Source organism: Triticum aestivum, chromosome 3D, assembly GCF_018294505.1.
Source record: "Triticum aestivum cultivar Chinese Spring chromosome 3D, IWGSC CS RefSeq v2.1, whole genome shotgun sequence".
Classification (NCBI taxonomy): Eukaryota; Viridiplantae; Streptophyta; class Magnoliopsida; order Poales; family Poaceae; genus Triticum; species Triticum aestivum.
Window position 1 is genome coordinate 547,124,517 of NC_057802.1, and position 23,948 is coordinate 547,148,464.

General features: G+C 46.6%; 2 protein-coding genes and 2 non-coding genes across 4 annotated transcripts; 1 reads left to right on the forward strand and 3 right to left on the reverse strand.

The window, feature by feature from the left end:
- Positions 1-2,297: 2,297 nt before the first annotated feature.
- Positions 2,298-2,370, reverse strand: TRNAF-GAA (transfer RNA phenylalanine (anticodon GAA)). The gene has a single exon. It is a non-coding gene; the product is annotated as a tRNA-Phe (tRNA).
- Positions 2,371-2,831: 461 nt separating this feature from the next.
- Positions 2,832-5,663, reverse strand: LOC123080374 (probable glucuronosyltransferase Os01g0926600). Its single transcript, XM_044503280.1, has 4 exons — positions 5,362-5,663; positions 4,383-4,771; positions 3,900-4,141; positions 2,832-3,799 (listed from the first exon to the last, which is right to left on the reverse strand). Exons 1-4 carry the CDS (start codon positions 5,462-5,464, stop codon positions 3,286-3,288), a joined length of 1,248 nt encoding a protein of 415 aa, XP_044359215.1. The 5' UTR covers positions 5,465-5,663; the 3' UTR covers positions 2,832-3,285.
- Positions 5,664-10,431: 4,768 nt separating this feature from the next.
- Positions 10,432-12,603, reverse strand: LOC123080377 (microfibrillar-associated protein 1). The gene is made up of 2 exons (XM_044503285.1): positions 11,135-12,603; positions 10,432-10,789 (listed from the first exon to the last, which is right to left on the reverse strand). Exons 1-2 carry the CDS (start codon positions 12,334-12,336, stop codon positions 10,666-10,668), a joined length of 1,326 nt encoding a protein of 441 aa, XP_044359220.1. The 5' UTR covers positions 12,337-12,603; the 3' UTR covers positions 10,432-10,665.
- Positions 12,604-17,690: 5,087 nt separating this feature from the next.
- TRNAC-GCA (transfer RNA cysteine (anticodon GCA)) lies at positions 17,691-17,761 on the forward strand. The gene has a single exon. It is a non-coding gene; the product is annotated as a tRNA-Cys (tRNA).
- Positions 17,762-23,948: the final 6,187 nt, after the last annotated feature.

Here is a 23,948-nt window from a genome sequence, read left to right on the forward strand (position 1 = left end):
TGCTTGGTACCCTTGAGCTTGTTCCTCTTGGGTGCTTGGGCGCCCTAGACGGTTGGTGGTGTTCGGAGCTCAATCATTGTGGTGTAAAGCTCCGGGCAAGCGTCGGGGTCTCCAATTAGGTTGTGGAGATCGCCCCGAGCAATTTGACGGGTTCCGGTGACCGCCCCCAAGGGTTGCCAAAGTGTACGGGTTCGGTGACCGCCCTCAAGGGTTGCCATTTGTACGGGTTCGGTGACCGCCCTCAAGGGTCCCTCAGTGGAATCACGGCATCTTGCATTGTGCGAGGGCGTGACGAGATTACGGTGGCCCTAGTGGCTTCTTGGGGAGCATTGTGCCTCCACACCGCTCCAAACGGAGATTAGCATCCGCAAGGGTGTGAACTTCGGGATACATCATCGTCTCCGCGTGCCTCGGTTATCTCTTACCCGAGCCCTTTACTTATGCACTTTACTTTGTGATAGCCATATTGTTTCTTGTTATATATCTTGCTATATAACAATTTTTTTATCTTTTTTTTTTCAAAACTAGTAATGGCGCACCACACACCAGGTGCGCCATTAGTAATGTGGCCAATAATGGCGTACCTATATATAGCAGCGGCACACCACATACATGGTGCGCCATTAATGTCCATATTAGCTATAGCCGTTTTTTAGTAGTGTACAAGTGTCCGGCAAATGTCATTGAGCTTTTTTACGTTCTCGTTGTTTCTTTGGAGCAAGCACAATGGTGGGGGGTTCGGTGACGGAAGAGGAGTTGTTATACAATACGTGGTTGGGCAAAATGACTTTGTAGGCATGAAGCGGGGGCATAGTATTTTGGCAAAATGTGCATTCTTGGTTTTAATGAGCAAAATCACTTCGCACCCTTCCACTTTGCATGTGATACATGATTGCAACGTGAAGTTGCTAGCCCATCCATGGTATACCATCTCAAACTCCGTCATGAAGTTGAAGTTGGCCACTGGGCACGTCAATCATGAAGATCGTAAGTTTTGCTTCTTGTTGCTTTACATGTTGGTCAACTTATTGATTCTCTCAAGGTTGCAACTTGATGATCATCACGTTGTGTAGCCCAGACACGCTACCGCACTGTACCAATCAACGGAGAGCAAGCCAATCATGTTGATGCATATGGATGAAGCTCAAGGTGCACATCGTCTGGATGACCAACATTTGCAGATACGGATGCATTGTTGACCTCGATTAACGTTGCATTTGGATCGATAAATTTGAAAAATGTGTTGAACATCCATTTTATTTTAGATGTAATATTTATATTTGAGCTATTGTTGTATTAGGATAATTGCATATTATTGAAGGATGAATAGTGCTAGTGCTATTACTTATGTTCAATGCTCTGGGCATAGGAAAAAAATAGAGGTGGGCGTTTGATGGACATGCTTGGACGACGGCTCTTGTATCCGTTGCGAACACGTTCGGACACATAGGCGGACGAATAATGCCATCCAATTTATGAGGCGCCGTCGAAGATGCCCTTAGTTAATACCGGTTTGACAAAATTACGCGATTAGTTGTCATGGCTTCACCAATCAATTGGCTAGCGTTTATGCTCCTTGACCCTAATGTTTCTGTTGCAACCTTAGCTTGAAGCCCTCACAATCAAATTTCGGATTCTAGCCTCGATTTTGACTGAGTTCTCATCCTAGTAGGTCCCTATGATCAACACATGGGATTTTGAGACCTTTACGGATGTGTGTGTCGCCTTTGTGGAGTTGCTCGGCTGGGGAGAGGGTGGACGTTAGGCAGTCGGCGACGGGGGTAGGGTGTGTGATGCGCTTCGTTGCTGTTGCAGGTGCGACTAGAGGTTGGTGCATCGGTGTGAGGGTTTTCTATATGGGTGGCGCTTTACTAGTGGCATGGTTTGTTTTTTCTTGTTTCCCATACAAGCTTGGGGATAGTGGTGGGTAGGAGTGTTGTGGTATTCAACATCAGCAAGGTGTTTGGTCGAGTAAATAGCAATTTTTTTTATCACAAGTGGTGTTAAGGCTCCAAAAAATAACCACTTAAAAAAGTTGCTGATACGTACCAGTTTTTTTAAAGAAAAAGGTTTAAACACTGATGACCGATTAGACTGTTTTTTTTATATGCTACTCCCTCTGTCCCATAATATAAGAGCGTATTTGGCACTAGTGTAGTGTCAGAAACGCTCTTATATTATGGGACGGAGGGAGTACCTACTTTAAAAAATTCGCTGATACATACCGTCTTTTTCCTCTAATTTTGTCTTAGGAAAAACACTATTGACCGATTATTTAGACAAAAAAAAAGGTAATTTGCGGTGAGCGTGGATCGAACACGCGACCTTCAGATCTTCAGTCTGACGCTCTCCCAACTGAGCTATCCCCGCTTCTTGTTTTAAAACTGTTTACAGCTCTAATCTTGCGCCGAACCGAGTTTTGGCCTCAAATTCTGTTAACCGTTCCAGGTCTTGAACGGTTTGGGCTCACATGGATGTCCTCGTTGTGGCCCAACCCGGTACTCGTGTCAGAGGCCTCATTTGGCTCACCCCGTAGCAAAGCGCAGGGCAGGCATATCCTCGACTCCGAAGCCGGATTGAACAAATCTGTAGGTGCTTAAGTCTTTCATACGCTTGTCCATGTTAATAGGGATGCAAACATTGCAGCTGATAATGCTTTACTGCTAAGCATGCATCGATGGAACGTCCGGTCTGCTGCAGCTGGAGCCGTCAGGCGCCGGCGTTCCTTGCAAGTTGCATTCAGCATCACCCTAATCTACCTTCATCATCAATATGAGCTACATTGATGTTCCAAACAAAAGCCCTGTGGTGTCACAAAATAAGTCACGATATCAACCAAAGATGACACGGATACCGTGCTGCCTTCAAACAATACAAACGGCAGACATGCTCAGCGACAAGCATATCTCTCTGCCTCTGTACACCGGATACGACCGGTCTGTTGTTAACCTTACTTAATTATTCCCGCCATTACAGATCGGCATCTACTGTATAGCAGTATAATACAAAGGTCATGCATATATATAACACTATATGATCCATGATCACCTACAGCAGCAGCAGTTCTAAGCACTAGGGCAACAAAAAACAAGGGAACCATGCCATGCCATAACATGGAAGGGGCACATCACAACAAAAAGAAGCAAGGTAATCAGGAAGGAAGGAGCTTTACATTTGATGACAGTAATGGCTTGGCTTGGCTGGGCTTACTCATCAGTCCTCTCATTTTCATTCTGACTGAACATCATCAGCTCATGGAGCCAATGCCGGTGCCGCCGCGGCTACCTACCATGGCTTCAGGTCACCCTTGGGGCCCTGGGTCCAGTTCAGCGCCTTCTGCCCTGGGGTCAGGTACACGCTCTTGCTGTGCGGGAGCTTCCGCGCCAGCCCGTTCAGGATCTGGTGGAAGGCGTCCCCGGGCTGGGCCGGCTGCGGGAACAGCATGGCCTGCTTCATCGACGGGTTCGCCAGCAGCCTCTGCTTCCGCAGGATCACCTCCATCGGGATGGAGGTCAGGATGGTGTCAAGCTTGGGGACGTCGTCCTCCGCGACGAACACGCCGATCTCGTCCCACGGGATGGCGTCCGCGAAGGGCAGCACGATGTCGTCCGCGATGATCACCGGGATGCACCCGAACACCACCGCCTCCACGAGACGGGGGCTCCACGGAGCCCAGCCTAGAGGGCAAAGGCAAAAGATGGCGCGCTGCATGTCCTCGTAGTAGGTGGGCGGGTGGTCCGTCGAGATGTCGAACAGTGGGTTGTTCTTGAAGTTCTCCCACACCGACGCACGGGCACCTCTGCATTGCACATATAGCAGGTACGTCAAGACTTTTGTGCCCCAATAATTCATTAAGAATGATGATTATGAGGAGTACCACATGTTTTAGATGTGCATACCTTGCATAGTAACCACCCTCGGGGTCATTCGCCGTATCGTAGAACAAACCACGGAAATACACAAAGATGGACCGCGGGGTCTCCGGGGGTACAAGGTGAGTTTTCATTTTCTGGGGAGGAGCATATGGTGGGATGTTGATTGAGCCCTCCTTTAGGCAGACATGATCCTTCTGCCCAAATGTCTGGACAAGTGTAGCGCGGCGAAGCAATGGAAGGATCCCCCTTTCAATCGCCTTCTCTTCCTGAACCATGGCAATGCAAATTGCATGTCAGAGAAAGATTCTACTAGAACAGAGCATGCAGTTTGTTTCCATCTAAGATAAAATGCAGATTACGCTACATAATCAAATGAACAGCTGCCAAAGTCTGATACTGCAGGCGTGCAAAGTGTCTAATAAGTGTGCAAAAATATATTCATTCCATGTTTCAGTGGTAATACATAGTTGGAAGATTCAGGCTTTCCATCTGTGCTCTATGACTCACCTGATAATGGAAGCACGCCCCAAAGTCATGTGGCACGACGAAGAAATGATCAGCACCCGCCGTCCGGTTCCAGTAGGGCCAGTGCGAGGAGATGAACTGAACTGCACTCCTCATGATCCGCGGAGACTTGAAGGGCAAGGGATGGCCCCACGGAGTAAGGTCACAGGTGGTGTACACCGGAGTGTAGAACCAGTCGGCCTCCTCCGGGTTCATGGTCCGGATAGCGCTCGACAGCAGGAACCGGTGCATGAATATCTCGGCGGCAAACATGTGGCTGAGGCATCTGGAGTCCTTGGCCACCATCTTCTTGTTGTACTTGGTGGGCAGCTCGTAGACGTACACCTTCAGCCTCCCGACGGGATCATCCTCCAGCACATCACCAGCACTCCCTGAATTTCCATCAAACCAAACGTGATGAGAAATAGTATTAGGTACTGCCACAGCACAATCACCATAGCTAAAAATACAGAGCTATGGAACAGTTTGAGTGGGCTGTTGGTAGAATATGACACGGGAACAGACAATTTAGACTTTAATCACAGGGAGGTTTAATAGTAATAATGTGTGAAGTTTGGCAACTGAGGTAGGCGCTCTTGCTTATCTACAAAGTCAGACATGCTCTCCCTGTCGGTGACCAAAGTCGGAACATGCGGCGCATAATAAAATCCTATCAGGGTCTCGAGATCTTGGCACGAATTGGTCTAGCGGCCGCAGATCTCATGCCGCTCGCCTTCTTCCCCAACCCCAACCGGCAGGATTCGCTCCAAAAGCAGTACGGATGGATGCCCCCAAATCAGATCCCATGCACAGCGGAAACGCACACGGAACCGCGGATTTTTGGGGATCAATCGAACTCGGTGGCACAAGCATTGCGCCGGCAGGAAGAAGAACAGTAGAGACTAGCAGAGCATCAAAGGCTGGAAAGAAAAAGGGAGCATTTTTTTTTCTCTCTGCAGCTGAATCGCGCATAGTTGCATACCTTCGATCCTCTCAGTGTCCTGGCCCCTGACGACGACGTCGGAGCAGGAGAGGAGCAGCGCGAGCGCGGCCGCGAGGGCCAGCATCGCCCGCGGCTTCCCCATCGCCGCCGCCCGCCCGCAGCTCCCCGTGCGCCTCCCTGCTCAGCGCCAAGAAGGACGGAGGAGAAAGGCAGAGGGTGGGGAGGAGGGGGAGGGGAGACGGGCGAATCTGCTGCCGCTCGTTGGCGAGCAGGGGAGGGAGGGGGCCGGGGGGAGTCGGAGGGGAGAGGAGAGGGGCGTCGGGTGATAATAATGCGGAGGAGCGAGCGGGGCGGAGGTGGAGGCGGAGGGTGGTGGTGGTGGGAGCCGGCTCGGCCCTCGGTGTCAATGATGAGCTAGCTGTCGGCGGAGCAGGTTGGTGGGACGCTCACCTCAAGAGTCAAGACACACGCGCGCGCGCGCAGTAAATCCAGCACCGTATCTGTAAATGCTACACGTACCACGGCCCACGTATTTAGGGATGATGAGGATTTATTAGCGAAGCCCAGCACGTTACTAGTGGCGTGCACGTAGTGATTCTGACAGGTAAAATGGGATTTTTTTTCTGGTTAGGAACAGGCGTCCAATCTATTACATCCGTCTCAAAGATAAATGTAAGACATGTAATTTAAGACGAAGGGAGTAGTACACTGATCAAATACATAACATCCTGAAAATAAAGAAAATACATGACTGGGAGGCCGATTCTTCTTCCTCTAGAACGGGCTGATGTCATGTCGACCCGCTGCATCACTATGATAAGAGTGTGCCAGTCTTTGTTGATTTGTGAACGAGAAGTGATCAAGGGCAGGATCCTGCCAGACCAGCAGCCCGAAGAAGTTGTTGAAGCTTACATCATCGATAGATCCATAGATCCAAAAACCCAACCTCCAAAAAACCTCACAATCATCACACCGGCATCGCAAGGTCATACCAACGTGATGGAGAAGAGGCTAGAGGACCAAAGTGCAAACAGAAGTCGTCGCCGCCGCCATAGCGACAAACCCTAATTGAATTGTATCGCCACAGTCGGCATGAATCTATACCAATGGGCCATCGATGCCACCGCAGTCGACACCGTCAAGATGGAGAGGCTCGAGATTAATTTATTCGTCAGACCGGCATCATCACCACCAACAAGGCGTTGTCGCATAACCCTACTAAAAGCCCTAAAGCAAGGAAGGGGGAAATTAGAGCTCCATCTGGTGGATCGGGGTCCTCCTACACTCCCACACCGACGAATCTAGCAAAGGAGGAGAGGGGCGGTGACCTACAGACAAATGAGGGGTGGAGACGCAGTGCACCCAGAAAGTCTCATGTATAGGGTTTGAAGAAGATAGCCTGATTATGGATCACAGAGAAGCAAATATTGTCTAAGCTAATGCTTTGTTATCGGTGGAATATAGCATCAGTTATCTATTTTTAGTTTGTTGAGATTTTAAGAGATGTTCAGGTTCCGCGTAGATGAACACTATTCTCTCTCTGTCCCATAAAATAAGATGTTCTTGAACTACTAGTGCTTTGTGCGCCTCCTAGACCTCGCCAGCCCATCTCCTCGGCATGCACCGAGGAGAGGAGAAGCAGTATCTTTGATAACCCGTCGTTGCACCAGAGTGACGATAATGATTATGAGCAGCAACTGCACTGTCGACTACTGCGGTGCTCCTTCGACAATCGAGCATCGTCGCGACTACATCCAGTCGGACACTGTGACAGTTGTTCGACTAGATGAATCATGGTAAAACCCTTCTTAGGTTTCGAGAGAGAATTTGCGCGATTCCGAAGGTGGTGATTTGTGTGCTGCTAGACCTAAATTCCCATCATTACTACAAACCCTAAAACCATTTATGAGAGTAAAATATTGCTTCCCTAAAAAGAGAGTAAAATATTGCTTGTACTCCAGTAGAGATGGTAACAGTCGTGTGAACGGGCGTTCAGTTAGTTGATTATAAGCGCGCAGAGGAGGCGAAAGTTAGGCTTTTGCTGGCAGACGGAGACGATGGAGCAATCAATCATCCCGGGAGACGCGGCCGGAGATTACTCCGGTACATGAAATCCAACCGGACGCCGCCGACTGGAGCGACGTACATCTGGCCTTTTTTGGCGGGGTCCAGCGAGCCAAACCGCGTATTTAAGAGAGAAGCCTGTCCCACCTTTCCATCCGTCGGTGGCCATGCATGCTTGCCGCACAATCAATCCAACGCCGTGCCGCCTGTCCTCCTCCTTTGACTTCACTTGCGGCCAGCGGCGGCATCTGTGATCTGTCGTCTCCCTCCCGCTCGCTCGGTCGCTCGTCGCCGTCGTCGGCTGGTGTTGCTCGTGTTCGGCAGGGGTACTTAGTTAGGTACCAGTAGACTACACGCAGGGGAGTAGGTCGTCGTCGTCTTCTTCCCTCTGTGTTGTGTGTGCTGACACTTGACCCGCACGTACGTGCGATTTAAGCTGGACATGTTTGGTCCCTGACCGGATCGATCGATACTGTAAACAGAGGTGGTTTGGTGGATGGCCTTTGCACGCCGATCGCCCGCCGTCGGCTAGATTTTGTAAACAAACCTACACAACAGACAAATCTTGAAAAACTGACAAGGAATTCATATATTAGGGGAATATAAGAAACCATGGAAACATCATCTGAATTACGGAAAGATATTTAAAATCCAAAAATATTGAACATTTAGACAAAAAAAGATATGCTACAAACAATCGTCCATTGAGAATTCTCATTGCCACCATTCTCTAGTTTCATGTTTCAACGTTATTGCTATTTTCTCAATTTCTGACATACGTACCCATATTCTTGTCTCTTGTCTAGGATATCTATCATGATTAAACAACATTCTTATTCGTTTTCATCTAGAATGCTTATCATGATTTAACAAGCATTCGTATTCGTCTTCCCTCTCCTATTATCTGCTTCCTTCTCAAAAATGCTGGTTGGTGCCGCTACGTGTGCAAAACCACTGCCACATCATCCACCAAACATTTCTAAACCAGCAAAGAGACCTTTATCAAGTTGACAAGTCATGTCGTCTAGGAGTATAGTATTTAAGTTGGGTGATCAAAATTATTGTTGGACAAAAAAGGCCTAACAAAAGAAATACACGAGAATAGAGAAAATATATGGGAGAACCTCCTTTTCCCTTTTAGATCAAGGCCTAACAAAAGTGAGCCATGACACAAAAGTCATGACATCGACTCTCAATTTTCATAGGAGCCAACAAACATCTGTTGGCTAATTCGGTCACATGTCCGAGCTATTCTTTTTTGCTTAATGCATCAGCAACACTTTGGACAGAGACCGCAACTAGCTAGATGCCTAATTACATATTACTCCAAGTGTCAATCACTCACTTTCCATAAGACAGGCTACCAGATGAAATCACCTTTAATAAGCAGGGCTGCAGGTGGAGCTCTTTTACCGTACAGTACCCAGCACCTGTGTTAGTTGGCATCTACTGCTTCCAATTGCGATTATATGTCAAGATCAGGCCCAAGATTTTTTCTTCTTCTTGAAAAAGATGTAATCTATTCCCCTCTGTTCTGGTTTCAGGAAGTGACAAAATTAAGCTAATGGGAGGCCCAGTCCCCAAGTTGCCACTGTATCAGGGTGATATTTGCACCGGCTGTCAAAGTTGGTGGACTAAAGTGACCGGCCATCTCAAAAAGTGACCAGTTTATAGCAAGGCTCACAGTAATCCGGATTTTCATAAAAGTAGAGGTGTAACTTGAACATTTCCCCTTTTGTTAAGGAAGGTCTAACACAAAAGGCCTGACGTGGAATCCAATTCTCAGAAGAGCCAACAAACATCGGTTGGCTAATTCAGTCACATGTCTGAACATTATTCCTTGGGAAATCAGCAACAGTATTTATACAAAGACTGCAGCTCCATATGCCTGGATTGTTACTCCAAATCTCCAATCACTTACCAGACAGGCTCCCAGATGAGATGGCATTACTTATTACAGCACTTCACCTCTTCTCCACTGTTTCTGGGGAACACAAAAGGGGGGCCAATAGAAACATCAGCTGGGTGGGTCATGTACCACAAGTCCAGAACATAACTGACAGAGATATAAGCAGGTTTGACAATCCGGAAACGCGAGCCTGTCTGAGACAATGGACAAACAATCCACATGATTGAAATCTTGTAATTTCCATTATGATATCCACATACAACGGACAAAGCGCACAATGGTTGTCATTTCATCCTTGTAATGAAGAACAAGAGAAGAGATGAAGTTATGAGGTATGCAGCCATGGACCCATGGTGGTATAATAAGCGCACAAAGTACACCAAGTTGTATTTTTTTATTAAAGAAATGACATCTTTAAGGTTCGAGAGATGCTACCAAGGCTTTTAGTTCACCTACCGGGCCAGCAGCCCAGTTCAGGAGGGGCAGAGGCTTCGGGGTAGTCAGGGAGGATCTGGGCAGCCTACATGGCTATTTGAATTTTGAACTGAGATGGGTAAGAATAGTTTATTTCATTCCAACCTTAACAATGAAGGTAATGGAAAAGAACACAACAACCAAATGGACAGGCAATTAAATGAAATGAGGCAGCGAATTCTGGAGAAATAGCCTAAATTTGATCTGTTAGTCTGTAACACAAATTCCGAGTATCTCATGGTCCAACAGCTATGAATAGAGCCACCACCCATGAGACCTTTTTGGCCTATGTTTTCTTCCATTTAAACATCCCTCCAGTCCCTTTAACTCCGCGTATAAGATTTGTGTCAAGTCAAACTTTGTAAAGTTTGACCAAATTTATATTAGAAAATATCAACATCTACAATATCAAAAACATATAATATGAAACTACATTCCATAATGAATCTAATGATATTGATTTCGTATTATGAATTGTTGATACTTATCTCTATAAGTTTGGTCAAATTAGAGATACTCTGACTTCAGGCAAAACTTATATGCAGACTAAGGACTGGAGGGACGAATTAAGGCTTCCTTGGAATTCTATTACTATACGATTCTCAAGAGCACGTAAATATTGCATGACTAGGGGACGACGACATTTTCCAACAAATAGCATAGAAGTATAGAACATGCTCCTGTCACGAGAAGCACAGAAACATATATGTATGAAATATTTCTCTGACAAAGCATTTTGCAAGACAGTAAAAGGCTAAAGACGAAGAATTTTGACAGCATAGGTACATTACCAAATGATGGCACATGTGTCATATGCGACCAACATAAAGAAGAAAAACATCTGCATAATCACCATGTTCAGCAGTGTACCAGGTCACACAGCCAGCAACAAACATTTAATCATCTCGTTTTGTATCCCAATCCTTCATCTTCTTACTTCCCTTTGGTTTAGCAATAGGTGCATTCATGCCCGCCATTTTTGCATTATATTTTGTTCGCAGCGGCCCGTTTGTAGCCCATCTGAAATTCAACAAGAAATAAGTAAGGGCCATGACTTCCTTGTTATAAGATAGGAATGACTGCCCTTTAACCAAAAACAAACTAATTGATAAATATCATCCACAAGGCTAGAATAATAACAAAGAGGGGGACAAATCAGGCATGCCAATAGAATAAATAGAGAGGGGCTATTAGTATTCTGCTGAAAAGCATACACAGAGAGTCTTCTATGTAGGCTAGTATTGTCTGGACCAAGTACTGGATAGATGGCACATGTTCTACCGATAAGCAATAGGACGATAATTAAACAGGCCAACTGAAAATTTTCAGGTAGAAAATAGTAATGCCAAAAGAATGAGTACATACGGTGCATCCCAGTCGGTAGTGTCCTCGTTAACAAGATGTGTCCACTTTGTTCTGCCACTCCGCCCGAAATGCTTGACTTGCATGACCTTGGGCAAGATGCTCTTGTCCATCTTATCTTCACCGGTGGGCGCAGAGAAATCACGGGTGTATATAGCATCTCTACCAGCTGACTGGCTGACGTCATCACCGCCTTCCTGGAAGAAGGCACCCTTGTGGTAGTACTTCTGCATAAAGTTCCACTTCTGCTTGGACTTCTGGAGAGAAGGTTTCGGGTTCTTCTTCTCCCATTCTCGGCGCTCCTCCTCGGTCATATTCCTCACCTTGTCAATCTCTTCCTTCTCCTTCAGCCTCGCATACCTTTCCTCCCTGTCCCTCTTAATCCGCGCCATCTCACGGTTCTTCCATGACTCATACTCCTCGGCTTCGTTCTGCTCATCATCCGTGTCGACATCCTCAATGCTAGCATCCTCGTTAAGCGCCTTCTGAATGTGCTCGTCCTTCCTAATCTCCTCCACCACAATCTGCCTGGTCTCGATCTTCCTAGCCTCGAGCCTCTTCCTGATGGTCTCCTCCACCTGCCGCTCCTCCTCCTCCAGCCGCTCGCGCTCGGCGATGGTGTCCCGCTGCGCCTTGGGTATGAACACGGGCTTCACCATGGCCATGCCCATCTGCTCGTCCTCCGAGTCGGTCTCGTACTCAGATTCCTCCGACTCCTGCACATCATCCTCTAGCGGCTCATCCTCCTGCGGGAGCAGCTCCTCCTCCTCCTGCTCCCTGAGGCGCTGCCTCTCCTTGATCCTCCGCCGCCTCTCCTCCTGCGCGTCCTCGTCGTCCTCCTCCTCCACCTGGGCCTCCTGCCTGTCCCGCTCCTCCTCGGCGGTGGACACGATCTCGGCCTGCCGGATGCGGCGGTGGTCGGCCCGGAGCTCCTCCTTGTTCTCCGCGCGCGTCTCCGCGAGGCGCCGGAGCCGCCGGTCGTCCTTGGGGGGGCGGTCGCGGTCGCGGTCCCCTTCCTCGGCCTTGGGGAACGCCTCGTCGAGGGAGACCTTGGCCGCCCGGAGATCGATGTCGTCCTCGGCCTCCTCGGCCCACTCGGGCTTCTTTCCCGGCCAGTAGCGCTTCACCTTGGTCTGGCCGATCTTGCCCCGGAGCTTGTCGCGCACCGCGATGGCCGCATCGCTGACCCCCGCCGCCACGGACATGGCGCTCGCGCTCGGCCGCTGGACTGCTTGGGGCGGTGACGGGGAGGGACTCGGGGAAGGCGGTGTCCAACCCTAATAAAGCGAAGACAAATCCGAGCAGGCTAGGGTTTGATTGCCGAGGGAAGGAAAGAAGCGCGTCTGATATGGATCCGGTGGAGGGGAGGAAGGGCTCCTTGGGCGGTGCTTTGGTGGGGGGTGGGAGGGGGCGGAGGCGGTGGAGGTGGAGGTTCCGGCGGCGCCGCCAGAGGAGGTCGAGCCTTCCGGAACGGGGATGAGAAGAGGGGAGCCGGGCGCCTGCGCGTGAGGCCTGGGGCGGGGGAAGGGCTTGGAGGGGGGCCGTGTGAGAATAGAAAAGGGCCCTGAGGCCGTGTAGACCACTGCCTGCGACCAAGCGGACCGCCTTACCGAGGCCCACCGCTGGGACTTCTCTCGGCCCAGCTACTTTTCAATCCAAAATCAAACACTTCTCAAATTCCGTAAAAAGCAGTTTTAAAACGCCATCCAAACTCCAAACGGATAAAACCAATTTAACTGCTGCTCACTGCGTCAAGTTGCTGGAAAAACGCCATCCAACCATGGCTGCACTATAAGCGCGCAAAGTATACCAAGTTTGAAATATTTAGTAAAAGAAAGGAGTCTAGCATCTCTCTTTTTTTTTAGGCAATCACACGAACCTTTATTATGATGTCACAATGTTTACAGGACGAACAAAAGATCTTCGGGGTGTCCTAACCAAACATGGCGGCCCACCCCTAACTTGAGAGCATGCTTCGCTAGATTGCGAGCCTCGGAATTCGAGCTCCTAAACTCATGGACGAAATTACAAAGGATAAAAGAACTACTAGGCTCTATGATGCTACCAGGCTTCAGGTCACCCACCAGGCCAGCGGTCCAGCTCAGGAGGGTCTGTCCGGGCTTCAAAAGACAGTTTTTCCTTTAAAAAAAGAAGACATTTTTGCCATATAGGAGCTTGCGAGTATCTGATGAAATGCATCTCCGGCTTGCTTGTACGACACTAACATGGAACGTACAGATTGAAAACAAGACTAACATCAACAGCTCATGTCATATGTCGTACAAGGATCGTAAAACTTTCATCGTACACGTGTAGCATCCCTCGAGCACCATAGCCTGCTTCCTTATGAAGGGTTTGCGACAAGTCGTTTGCTTCCTCTGTAACATCTGTTTCAGGATAGTCCAACTTCAGGAGTCGGAGCATCCTTCTCTGAGACAAACACACCAAACAGCTTCAGGAGTCGGATCATCATCATCCGTATGCGGTGATCACCAAGACGTAACAGAAAACCACAGCCATGGGTGGGCAACCGGTTGAGATGTCAAACAGCAGGTTGTTCTTGAACTTCTCCCAACCAGACGCGCAGGCACCTGTATGGGGCACATAGAAAGGTCAGTTCAGCAAAACAAGAAGAGGGGAATAAGAGTATTGTTCGCCGACAGACGGCCATTTTACCTGGCACACCCTTGGGATCATTCGTGCCGTCGTAGAAGGAGACGATGGAAGTATATGAAAGATGGTTTTGGCAATTTCTGTGGAGGCGCATATAGCGAAATTGCAATGGAGCCGCCCTTCAAGCAGATATGATCTTCTGTCCGAAGTTCTGAACAACTGTGCGCCTGAAATAATGGTGGAAGCAATTGTTACAGAAAGATAAAAATGGTGTTTAAAAACTTCAAGCAACCAACGCGAGGGATTTCGCTGTATGTCAGTCAGAAGGAAATGTTGTATGGGATGGTAAGTAGTTATTTTCAACTTGACAGCTAGTTATGAGTATGTACGTATGAAGGGTAGTCTGGCAGTTTTTCAGAAAAGAAAGCAAATCATTATCTGAAAAGAAAGCAGTTATGAAAAACGCCTCGTCGAGGGAGACCCTGGCCGCCCGGAGGTCGATGTCGTCCTCGGCCTCCTCGGCCCACTCGGGCTTCTTCCCGGGCCAGTAGCGCTTCACCTTGGTCCGCCCGATCTTGCCCCGGAGCTTGTCGCGCACCGCGATGGCCGCATCGCTCACCCCTGCCGCCACGGACATGTTGCTCGCGCTCGGCCGCTGGACGTGGACGGGCGACGGACGGCTTGTGGCGGTTGTGGCTTGAAGGCCGCATGCCAGTTCTTCAATATTTAGAGAGTATGTGTTAGTACGAGATCGCGCTATCAACTTATTTCATCTTTCTCGATGATTAGGACAAAATTGTATCCCTTAGATACCGTACGTGCACCTTTGTTTGGATGCCGATCTAATATTGTTACAATACGAAATACTTGAAGGCCACACGTAATTGACTCACCTACATTTTATGCTCCCACCTTTTTGTAGAAAAAGCCTCTGCCTCTGGGGAAGTGCTCACATCAACTCCAATTTGGATGGAGCTTCTCGATGGGTTAGAGCGTTTGCGAACCAAAAAGGGGAAAAACCCATCCTCCAAAGTAGTGAAGTGAGCCAGTACAATAAGACAATAGGTCTCATGGGCCAAGCCTGCTATCAGGCAGTGAGTGGGAATCAATCCTGAAAGAGAGAAGGTCTAGTGCTCTCAGAAAATATTTGATTCGCCGAAAAATTGGCTTTATCAGACCAATCCATGTTCAGAAGCCTTCCATCAAAAGTCAGTGGTCTAGGCCGCTTTCCTTGACTTTGAGTTGGATCTCATTCTTCTTCCCGGCACAAAAAGAGGGTAGACTTCATCCGAGACACATGGGTTCTTTTGCTTCCTTCAAAGAACTCGTCTTTGAGCCTCTAAAAAGAAGGGCATAGTATCCCAGCCACCTAGACCACCTAAAAGGAAGGAATTGGTCTTTAGCTTTGAGTGATCCAATCATTGGTGAATGGGTTCAGTAAGGTAGAAGGAAAGGGCCCCTCCCGACCTGGGAAATTCACAGCAGGAAAGACTGGCGCCGATCAGCGAAAGCGAACCCTTCAGTACATCGCGTTCAGCCCTCCCTCAAAATCCCATTTGTTTTATTGAGGAATCACTCTTGATCCTCTAAAGGCTCTTCTCCGTCTATAACTCAAAGTCCATCTGTCTCTCGTGGAAGCGCTTTAGAGTGCCTAGAAGATCCAGCAAACAGGGGTGCCAATGCTGTCCCAAGACCAGATCACGGTAGGTAGCTGCTTTAAAGAGGTTGGGAGACAGAGTGGTGAACAATCTTCTTCTTGTTTTCTCCGACCTAGAGCACTCTTTTTTTCAATCGTACGAAGAAACTCCGTGAAAAACCCAGCTATCACTCCTATGAGACGGCTAACTCCCAACTCCCAATACATTCTTTAGAGTCGACCAAAGGACTCGTTGGTTTGGACATAGTTTCTTTGTTCCTGTGTTTCTGTTTTGCTCTCCCCCTTTTTTCACTTAGTTTAGTTGGAATGGAAAGAGAACTTCCTTCAGTTTTTCTTTTTTTTTGTTGCCTGGTTCGGTCTCTCCGAGTGGAATAAGTGGGTCCTTCTTCTTTTTCCTGACTGATGAAGGTCAAAACTGAAGATCGAATCAAGCGGAGTCTGGATTCCTATGTTCGTACCAACTCAAATGATTGATGAATTGGATCTTGAGTATGCTCACTTCGCTACTCAGCAAGGGTGAAAGAATGACAAAGAGACTGACATCACAGAGGATGGGAAGGACCCAATCGCCTGCCTCTTTCTTGGTCCACCCCCCCTGGTGGGTACTTTATAGCTCACAACACGAGATAGGCAGATATGTGACATAGAAAAACTGCTTTCATTGACAACAAGACTCTCTTCCTGATTGGGATTGGTCTGCGCAGGATCTCCTTCCCTATGAGACTCTTGCTTCCCTTTGAAAGAGGCAGACCCCTACTTCAATTGTCATCTGACGACTCTTCCCCAGCTGTGGACTCAGACCTCTCACAACCAAAAAAAAGAAAATCAAAATCAAACGAATCCGAATATAACCAATCTATCGCCTTTGATGACTCGTTGACAGCCTCCTCAACCCAAGCTTCCATCTCCTGCTCCAGACATCGGCGCTTGCCCGCGCCAGTCCATGAAAGGTGGATGAAGGTGAGTTTGACTACGAACTCGAGGATGCTGGGAACGATCTCTTTTCGGGGAATCACTCCCGTCGAGAGGCCCTCTTCCTCCCTTTTTCTGAATCTGGGAGAGAGGCAAAAGAGAAGTCCAGAGAGACCTCGACTCTTTCAGGGAAAGGGGGGAGATCGAATGCGAGATGGAGTCCCTGCCGAATGGAATGGATATCCTTGGGGACAGCTGTGTAAGACTTAATTTACCATAAAATTGGATGGAAAAACTACTAAAAAGATCACAAGAAACCCAGCTCAAAGTGAATGGAGAGAGAACCCCTGCGTCTTGGAAGGATCTGAAGCTGTTCAGACACTCATAGACAAGTGAACTCCAATCCAGGATCCCTCGAAAAGTGAAGTGAACTAGCCAGGTAGAACAGTCAGGTTAGGAAAAGAGTCTTTCATGTCAAGGTGAACATAGACAGACAAGGTTAGTTTGTTTTCCTTAATTCTCAGAGAAAAGACTCGTTGCTGGAACCGAGAGCACTGGCGATTGCTTTCTTTCTGACCTTCAGCCGAGAAATTCCATACCTTCCACCGACTTCTTTTGTGTGTGGCCAGAACGTGATGCTTTCCAATGCCGAGTACTTTTCTTAACAATGTATGAAGCCCGTAAAACCGAAATCGATCCAAATCCACGACCTTGACGATCGAGGAAAAAGGGTAGGTATTATTATGGTGTGAGCCTTCTTTCTTTTTGGCCTTAGATTATCATAAGCGAGGAATGGTGCGTGCTATCCTTCAGACTATACTTTATTGTAGGGAAAGGGAAAAAATGGAGAATATCTTTAAGAACCCTAGAAAGAATTTCACTTGGAGCAACAGGGGTCAGGTCACACTATATCAATATCATAATTCTCTTTTTTTTAATTGATACTGATTAGCCGTAAATCAATTTGATTTTGTTATGCCATTAAGGAAACACTATTTGGGATACAATACCCATTTTAGAACCGTTCACTACTAACAAATAGAAAATATCAAAATAACAAATAATAACAAATAATATAGTTAATGGTTCCAATTTTTCCTAAATTTGGCAGTCTGTGACTGGAAATCCTTTCTCTTTTTAATAGAAAGAGAAGGTATTTAAGCAATGTGTGTTTTGAGATACAATCAATCGAAGAGAATAAAACTGGGTCCAATAAAAAACAGGAATGAATTTATTAAAAGGGATTGGAAAGGGATAAGTACAAAGGGATTCAACGATCTAAAAAAAACAAAAAGGGTTTAATAATCCCCTCCTACGAATAAAAATTAGTAAAATAATGTGGATGAATGAGATTTTGCTCGATTTTGGATCGGATTTGGCGGCATGGCCAAGCGGTAAGGCAGGGGACTGCAAATCCTTTATCCCCAGTTCAAATCTGGGTGTCGCCTGACCAAAAGAATACTTAGGATTTCTTATTGTACTGATTGAACTCGACAAATTCTTGCCCTGCATAAGCAAAGGAAAAGAACTAGGCCTGTCGATACTGGATTTTACCATAGTTCTAGTTCTAAAAAAGATTGTCAATTTCTTCTTAAAAATAGGGCTCTGGCAGGGTTCTGGGTAGTGGCCCAAACCGATACCAATAGGGATGAGGGATATATACTTATGAATTTCATAATTGATTCTATTCCCCACGAAGGAATCGGAATATCGCTACTTCCCCTTACTGCCCTAAGCGGGGGAGATGGATTAAAAACCTTGTGTGAAGGAAAGGCTGTCAAAGTCGTTGACCATTAATCCGGCTGAAGGACAAATGGACAGTGAATCAACGGAATCGAGTTGTTCTAAGGATTCGGATTCGGCAGTCGAGACATCTATATCTATGGAATTTCAAAAGAGAGAAAAGGATCCGAATCCGACCCGAGGACGAGCTCAAACCTTAGGGTTTGAAAAGAAGAAGTAAAGCTCTCGTTTACTTCAATCAAAAAAGGTAGGTCATAACACAGATTGAATTAGACCTTACTCAATCACTCATCGCTGGAAAAAGTAGAGCGATTTCCTCGCAAAAAAAGCACGAGCGAGATACTCTTCCTTAACAGGGATCTCAATTGCGGGAAGAAGTACAAAGGGCAAAGGCAGAAGTGGAAGGGTCAAACTCCTCTATCGGGGAAAGACAGGAAGGATAAAAGTGTAAAATCACTTGTTTGAAACATCTAAAAAATAGAAATGGCTATTAGAAGTTGTATTTTCGGTGGTCAAAGGGAAGGAATCAGAAAAGAGGGAAGGGCTCCGATACTGGTACAAGCGCACAAAGTATTGCCGAGATTGAAAATATTTACTTTCAGAAAAGACTCTGCTAGTCATGGTGATGGTGGTCAGCACCAGGTCACCCACGGGCCAGCAGTCCAGCTCAGGACGGTCTGCCCGGGTTTCAATTTTTTTTTGCCACGTGGAAGCTTGCGAGAAAGCCCGTTCAGTATCTCATGAAACGGGTATCCAGCTTCGGCAGGATAGGGGTCCTTCACTATGAAGGGTTTGGGACAAGTTTTTACTTCCTCTGTATAACTTCTATTGGCATGTATGTTTGGATACTGTCCAGCTTCAGAAGTCGGAACATCCTCCTCGGAACACAAACACACCAACATCCTCCCATGGGATGGCATCTGCAAGAGCAGGACAATGACACAATGTTGTCTGCGATGTCACTGGGATGACAATGCCTTTCAAACAGACACTGTTGACTCGTCCAAAGGTCTGAACCAATGTGTGACGCTGAAGCAAGAGAAAGATTCCCGTACAGTTGTTTTCTCTTCCTGAAATAATAATGGAAGCACTTGTTACATAAAGATGAAAACATTGTTTAAAACTTTAAATAACCAACGAGATTGATTGTATATCAGTCAGAACTCAGAAGGAAATATGGTATCAATGGCAGGTAGTTCTTTTTAGAGCTGTTTTACGGTGATTGGGTTAGTACTTGGAGTACTTAGCAGTACTTACATGTCTGATCACGTTTGATTTTTATTAGCCGTCCGATCTTGCAGGGAATTTTAATTGATTAAATTTAATATGTTAATTGCGATAAGGGCATAATGGTCCAGGGGAAATATCTTTTCTTGAACCGATCACCTGAGGACCAGATCCATGTCTACTCGATCCAGTTCAGAATCCTCCTCCGATGTATTCGTCGCCGCTCGCCGCTCCTGACCTTCTCCGTCCTCGACCTGCCTGGTGAGAGGAATAAATTCATCGTCCTCGTCCTCCACCCAACCAACCCCAGCCCCCACGCCGCCACCGAAGAAGAAGAAGGCCGGATCTGCGCCGGCTGAATCGGCGGCGACGGCGGCGGGCGATCCCATCTCTTCGCGCGTACCATCCTTAAGGTATGAATTCGGCTTGGCGTTCTGCTCGTTCTCTTGGCCGTTGCGCCCCTCCACCGTGCATGCAGTACAACCTCAACCCCACAAGATCCGGATAATTTAGCAGTATGCGAGATTTGTACGGACTAGAACAACGAATGGAAAGCTTCATCGTGGCATAGTTTCTCTTGATCTAATCGCATCATGTTAGTTTAACTAAGATGTTGAGGGCATTGCTTACTTCCTTTGGCACCGCAGAAAAAAAGTGACATACTTGACGTTTGAGATGAGATATACTAAAGGAAGATGAGATATTGGTTCCATAGTTGACTTAATTTAGTTTATTAAAGTCATCATCACTTTAGGTTTGCATAGTGCATGAAATATAGTTTAAAGGAAGATGAGATACTACTTGTTGGGCGTTGATGATTGGTTTCCCTCACATGTCAAACGAGCAAAGTCTTTTCCATGCACTTGTCTTTGCCTATGAGCTATTTTACACCTGCAACATTGATAAACAGAAAGATGTTGATGATTGGTTTCCCTCACATGTCATATGCAGGAAGACATGGCGTATGCAAGTGATGAGAGTATGTTCGAGTATCTAAATGTTGTCAGCAAGATGTTTGATAGTGAGGCTGAAGGCTATGAATTCTACAACAAATATGCTCTTGAAAAAGGTTTTAGTGTGAGGAAAAGCTACGTTGAGTGGGATGGATCCAACAAATACATAATTTTAAGGAAAATTGTGTGTAGTCGTCAAGGGTTTCGCGAAGAGAAGCACATGAAAAGAAAGATGGAAGATAGAAAGAGGAGGCCACGAAGTTTAACTCGTGTTGGGTGTAATGCTAAATTGGTCATTACGAGACAGGAGGAAACCGGTCGGTGGTTTGTCAAGGATTTCATCGATGAGCACAGCCATCCTCTAGCCCCACGGGATCTTTCTTGTCTGCTGCGTTCGCACAGACGAATTAGCGATGAGCAGAAAGCGGACATTGCGGACATGGAAAATGTGGGATCCGCAAATACCGTATTATGGATATTTTGTGCTTTCAATACGGTGGATTTGATAAGGTTGGATGCATAAAGAGGGACATTTATAATTTCTGCCATGCTAATAAGCAGGAGACAATCAGTGCCGGTGATGCTAATACGGTGATCATGCACATGATGGCGAGGCGAGAGCGAGATGTGGATTTTTTCTTCAAGTACTTGGTAGACGAGCATGGCCATCTGAAGGGACTGTTCTGGGCTGATAGTCAATCGTGACTTGACTACGAGGCTTTCGGAGGCGTCATTGTTTTCGATAGCACATACAGAACCAACAAATACAATCTGCCATTCGTGCCGTTTGTCGGGTTGAATCACCATCGGAGCACTGTCATTTTTGGCTGTGGTATAATTTCTCATGAAACAAGCCAGGCATACGAGTGGATGTTGCGGACCTTTTCTGATTGCATGGCACAGAAGCATCCGATATCTGTGATCACAGATGGGGACCTTGCAATGCAGAGAGCAATCAGGGTGGTCTGGCCAGACTCAAACCATAGACTATGTATATGGCACATTCAGCAGAACATTGTACGCCATCTGCATGATGACGACGTAAAGGAGGAATTCAGATCTTTCATTTATGATACTTCTTCCATTGAAGAGCATGAGATAGAATGGATATACTTCTTACAACGGAATAAAGTAACCAGTGAGGAGTCTTGACTGCATCAAATGTATCAAATGAGAAAGTTGTGGTGTGCTCCATATCTTGAGGGGCGTTGTTTCCTAGGATTGAGCAGCAATCAGAGGAGTGAGAGCTTGAACTCTGTGCTACATACGCATCTTGAGGGTAAGATGTCGTTGTTTGAAATGCTAGAGCACTATGAGCGTTGCCTTGCGTCGCGACGGATTAACGAAGCTCTCCATGACGTCGAAGCCTTGCAGTCCGTTCCATTTACAGAGGAAAATGCTTCGCCGCTTGAGAAACACGCCGCAACAGTTTTCACACCTAGTGTCTTTAAGATGGTCTTATGGAGCATAGATGCTGTCAGCAAATGTCAGATCAGAGAGATACTAGATGGATCAGAAGATTCCACTTATGTTGTGTCCAAGCAGGAAAGAATGGATAAAAAGTTTGGAGTGCGCATTGAAGAGCAAGGAGGTCTTTTGCACAGGGTGAGTTGTTCTTGCCGTAAGCTGGAATGCGCAGGCACACCATGTTCCCACATTTTTTACATATTGGGGATTTTAAAATAAACAATTCTGCCCAGTTGTTGCGTTCCCACTAGGTGGACTATGAATGCAAAATGTGCATACGCACCTACCAGAAAAACCCAGATGTATGACTATTCGGTAAGCCTGCAGAGGTACCGCGAGTTGCGGAATTGTAGTCACGCCGCAAGTTTCAAGGCATGCCACTCTGATGAGGACTATCACCGTCTAATTATCCTTTTGCAAGCACAACATCATGGCAAGCAATCAAGTTTTGAACAAGCTGACAGCAAGGAGTCAACTAATGCTCAGCATAACAACATTAGGTTTGGCCCGTTGATGCCGCACTCGGAGAAAGTTGATAAGGTTCTGGATCCCGTGCATGTGCCAGGCCGAGGTGCACCGAAGAAAAGGCTGCAGGCAAAGACAAAGAAGTCAAGATCACAGAATATCTGTGGCTATTGCAAGAATCCTGGTCACAATCGACGTAAATGCGCTAAATTGCTAGAGGTACGAAATATGTTCATATTTATTTTTTGCATGTGTTTTACTCATAATTGATGTCCATGTGATTTATTCTATTCTTCTGTGTAGGATCTCGAGGCTGAACTGTGATGTCTACATACAGCATGAACCGACGATGAGCCAGAGAAAGTCTTGTGCCATTCAGCTTTGTGTGACGTGGTCTTTACATTCTATTTCATCGTGACAGTAATTTAGTGAAGTGCGGTTGTACTGCCATGTTACTGTATTAGTTCGACATCTTTCGTTTCCATTTTCTGTGTGTATCATTTGATGTCCAACTTTAAGAATGATGATGTATTTCGAACAGGAATAAGGGCTAGCATGGAGCACTTGTTATTGTCGAGTAGAATAATTTTTGTGATGTATTTCTGCACGCACGCACGGCCGCCAAACGGATCTCCCGCGCGATCCCACGGTCTGCATGGCTCATGCATGGCAGGCCGTTTTCCTACGTCGACCCAAACACCGGCCCATCCGAGGTTGCAGCTCCGGACGGCCCACGTCACGTACGATCTCGCGCGTTGTTCTCGTGCAACTAAAAATAGTCCCACCCCGCCCCTCGACCAGCTCCTTTACCTGCTTAAATACCTTCATCGAGGTGATTTTAGCAAGCGTTGGTCCTCATTGTAGGATGAATATGATTCTTCACCCTTACTATGGTTGTCATGCATATTCATAATCATCATGCATATTCTTCATTTAGAGATCATTAATGACTGACGTATTTTTTAAATAAGCGGGGCCCAGTGGGGTGTGCTTGGAAATATTTGAGAAACCTCCATGCACGTTCATCTTCGCTGCATGCAAATCGGGCGGCAGCCGCTGTGCCAGCAGCTGTCAAGGCCTTGATGAATCACTATTCACATGCAGGTCCCCGACTCTTGCATGCAGGTGCCTGGTTTTTGCATGAAGGTCCTTGGGTCGCATCATTGGTTGAGGAAGTATCTCTAGAGTGTTTCGAACTGACATTGCCCAGGGCATAAAAAATTCAAAAAATACAAAACCTTGGAAACCTAGCATTGTTTGTGCAAGAGATCATGTGTGCCAAAATTGAGGTGATTTGGAGGTGGTCGAAAAAATGCCCGCATTTCGGAGGGACCATTTGGTCACTTAAGCCAGTTTTTGAAAAAAAGGTGAATTTTTCCACCACCTCCAAATCACCAAAATTTTCTTGTACATGGTGACACACATGTCTATGAAAGAAATTTTTGAAAAAATTTATTTTACAATGCCCCCTTGAGGCATAGACCGATATTTTCAGCAGTCAGTCTAGAGGGCATTATAAATTCAAAAAAATTCAAAAAATACAAAACCTTGGAAACCTAGCATTGTTTGTGCAAGAGATCATGTGTGCCAAAATTGAGGTGATTTGGAGGTGGTCGAAAAAATGCCCGCATTCCGGAGGGACCATTTGGTCTTAACTTAAGCCAGGTTTTGAAAAAAGGTGAATTTTTTCACCACCTCCAAATCACCCAAATTTTCTTGTACATGGTGACACACATGTGCCAAACATTTCTATGAAAGAAATTTTTGAAAAAAAATATTT

Coding starts and splice junctions, on each gene's coding strand:
- LOC123080374 (XM_044503280.1), bottom strand. CDS start 5,464: ATGGGGAAGCCGCGGGCGATGCTGGCCCTCGCGGCCGCGCTCGCGCTG. Junction 4,772..5,361: donor GGACACTGAGAGGATCGAAG/GTATGCAACTAT, acceptor ATGGAAATTCAG/GGAGTGCTGGTGATGTGCTG. Junction 4,142..4,382: donor GGGCGTGCTTCCATTATCAG/GTGAGTCATAGA, acceptor GCCATGGTTCAG/GAAGAGAAGGCGATTGAAAG.
- LOC123080377 (XM_044503285.1), bottom strand. CDS start 12,336: ATGTCCGTGGCGGCGGGGGTCAGCGATGCGGCCATCGCGGTGCGCGAC. Junction 10,790..11,134: donor ACTACCGACTGGGATGCACC/GTATGTACTCAT, acceptor GTTGAATTTCAG/ATGGGCTACAAACGGGCCGC.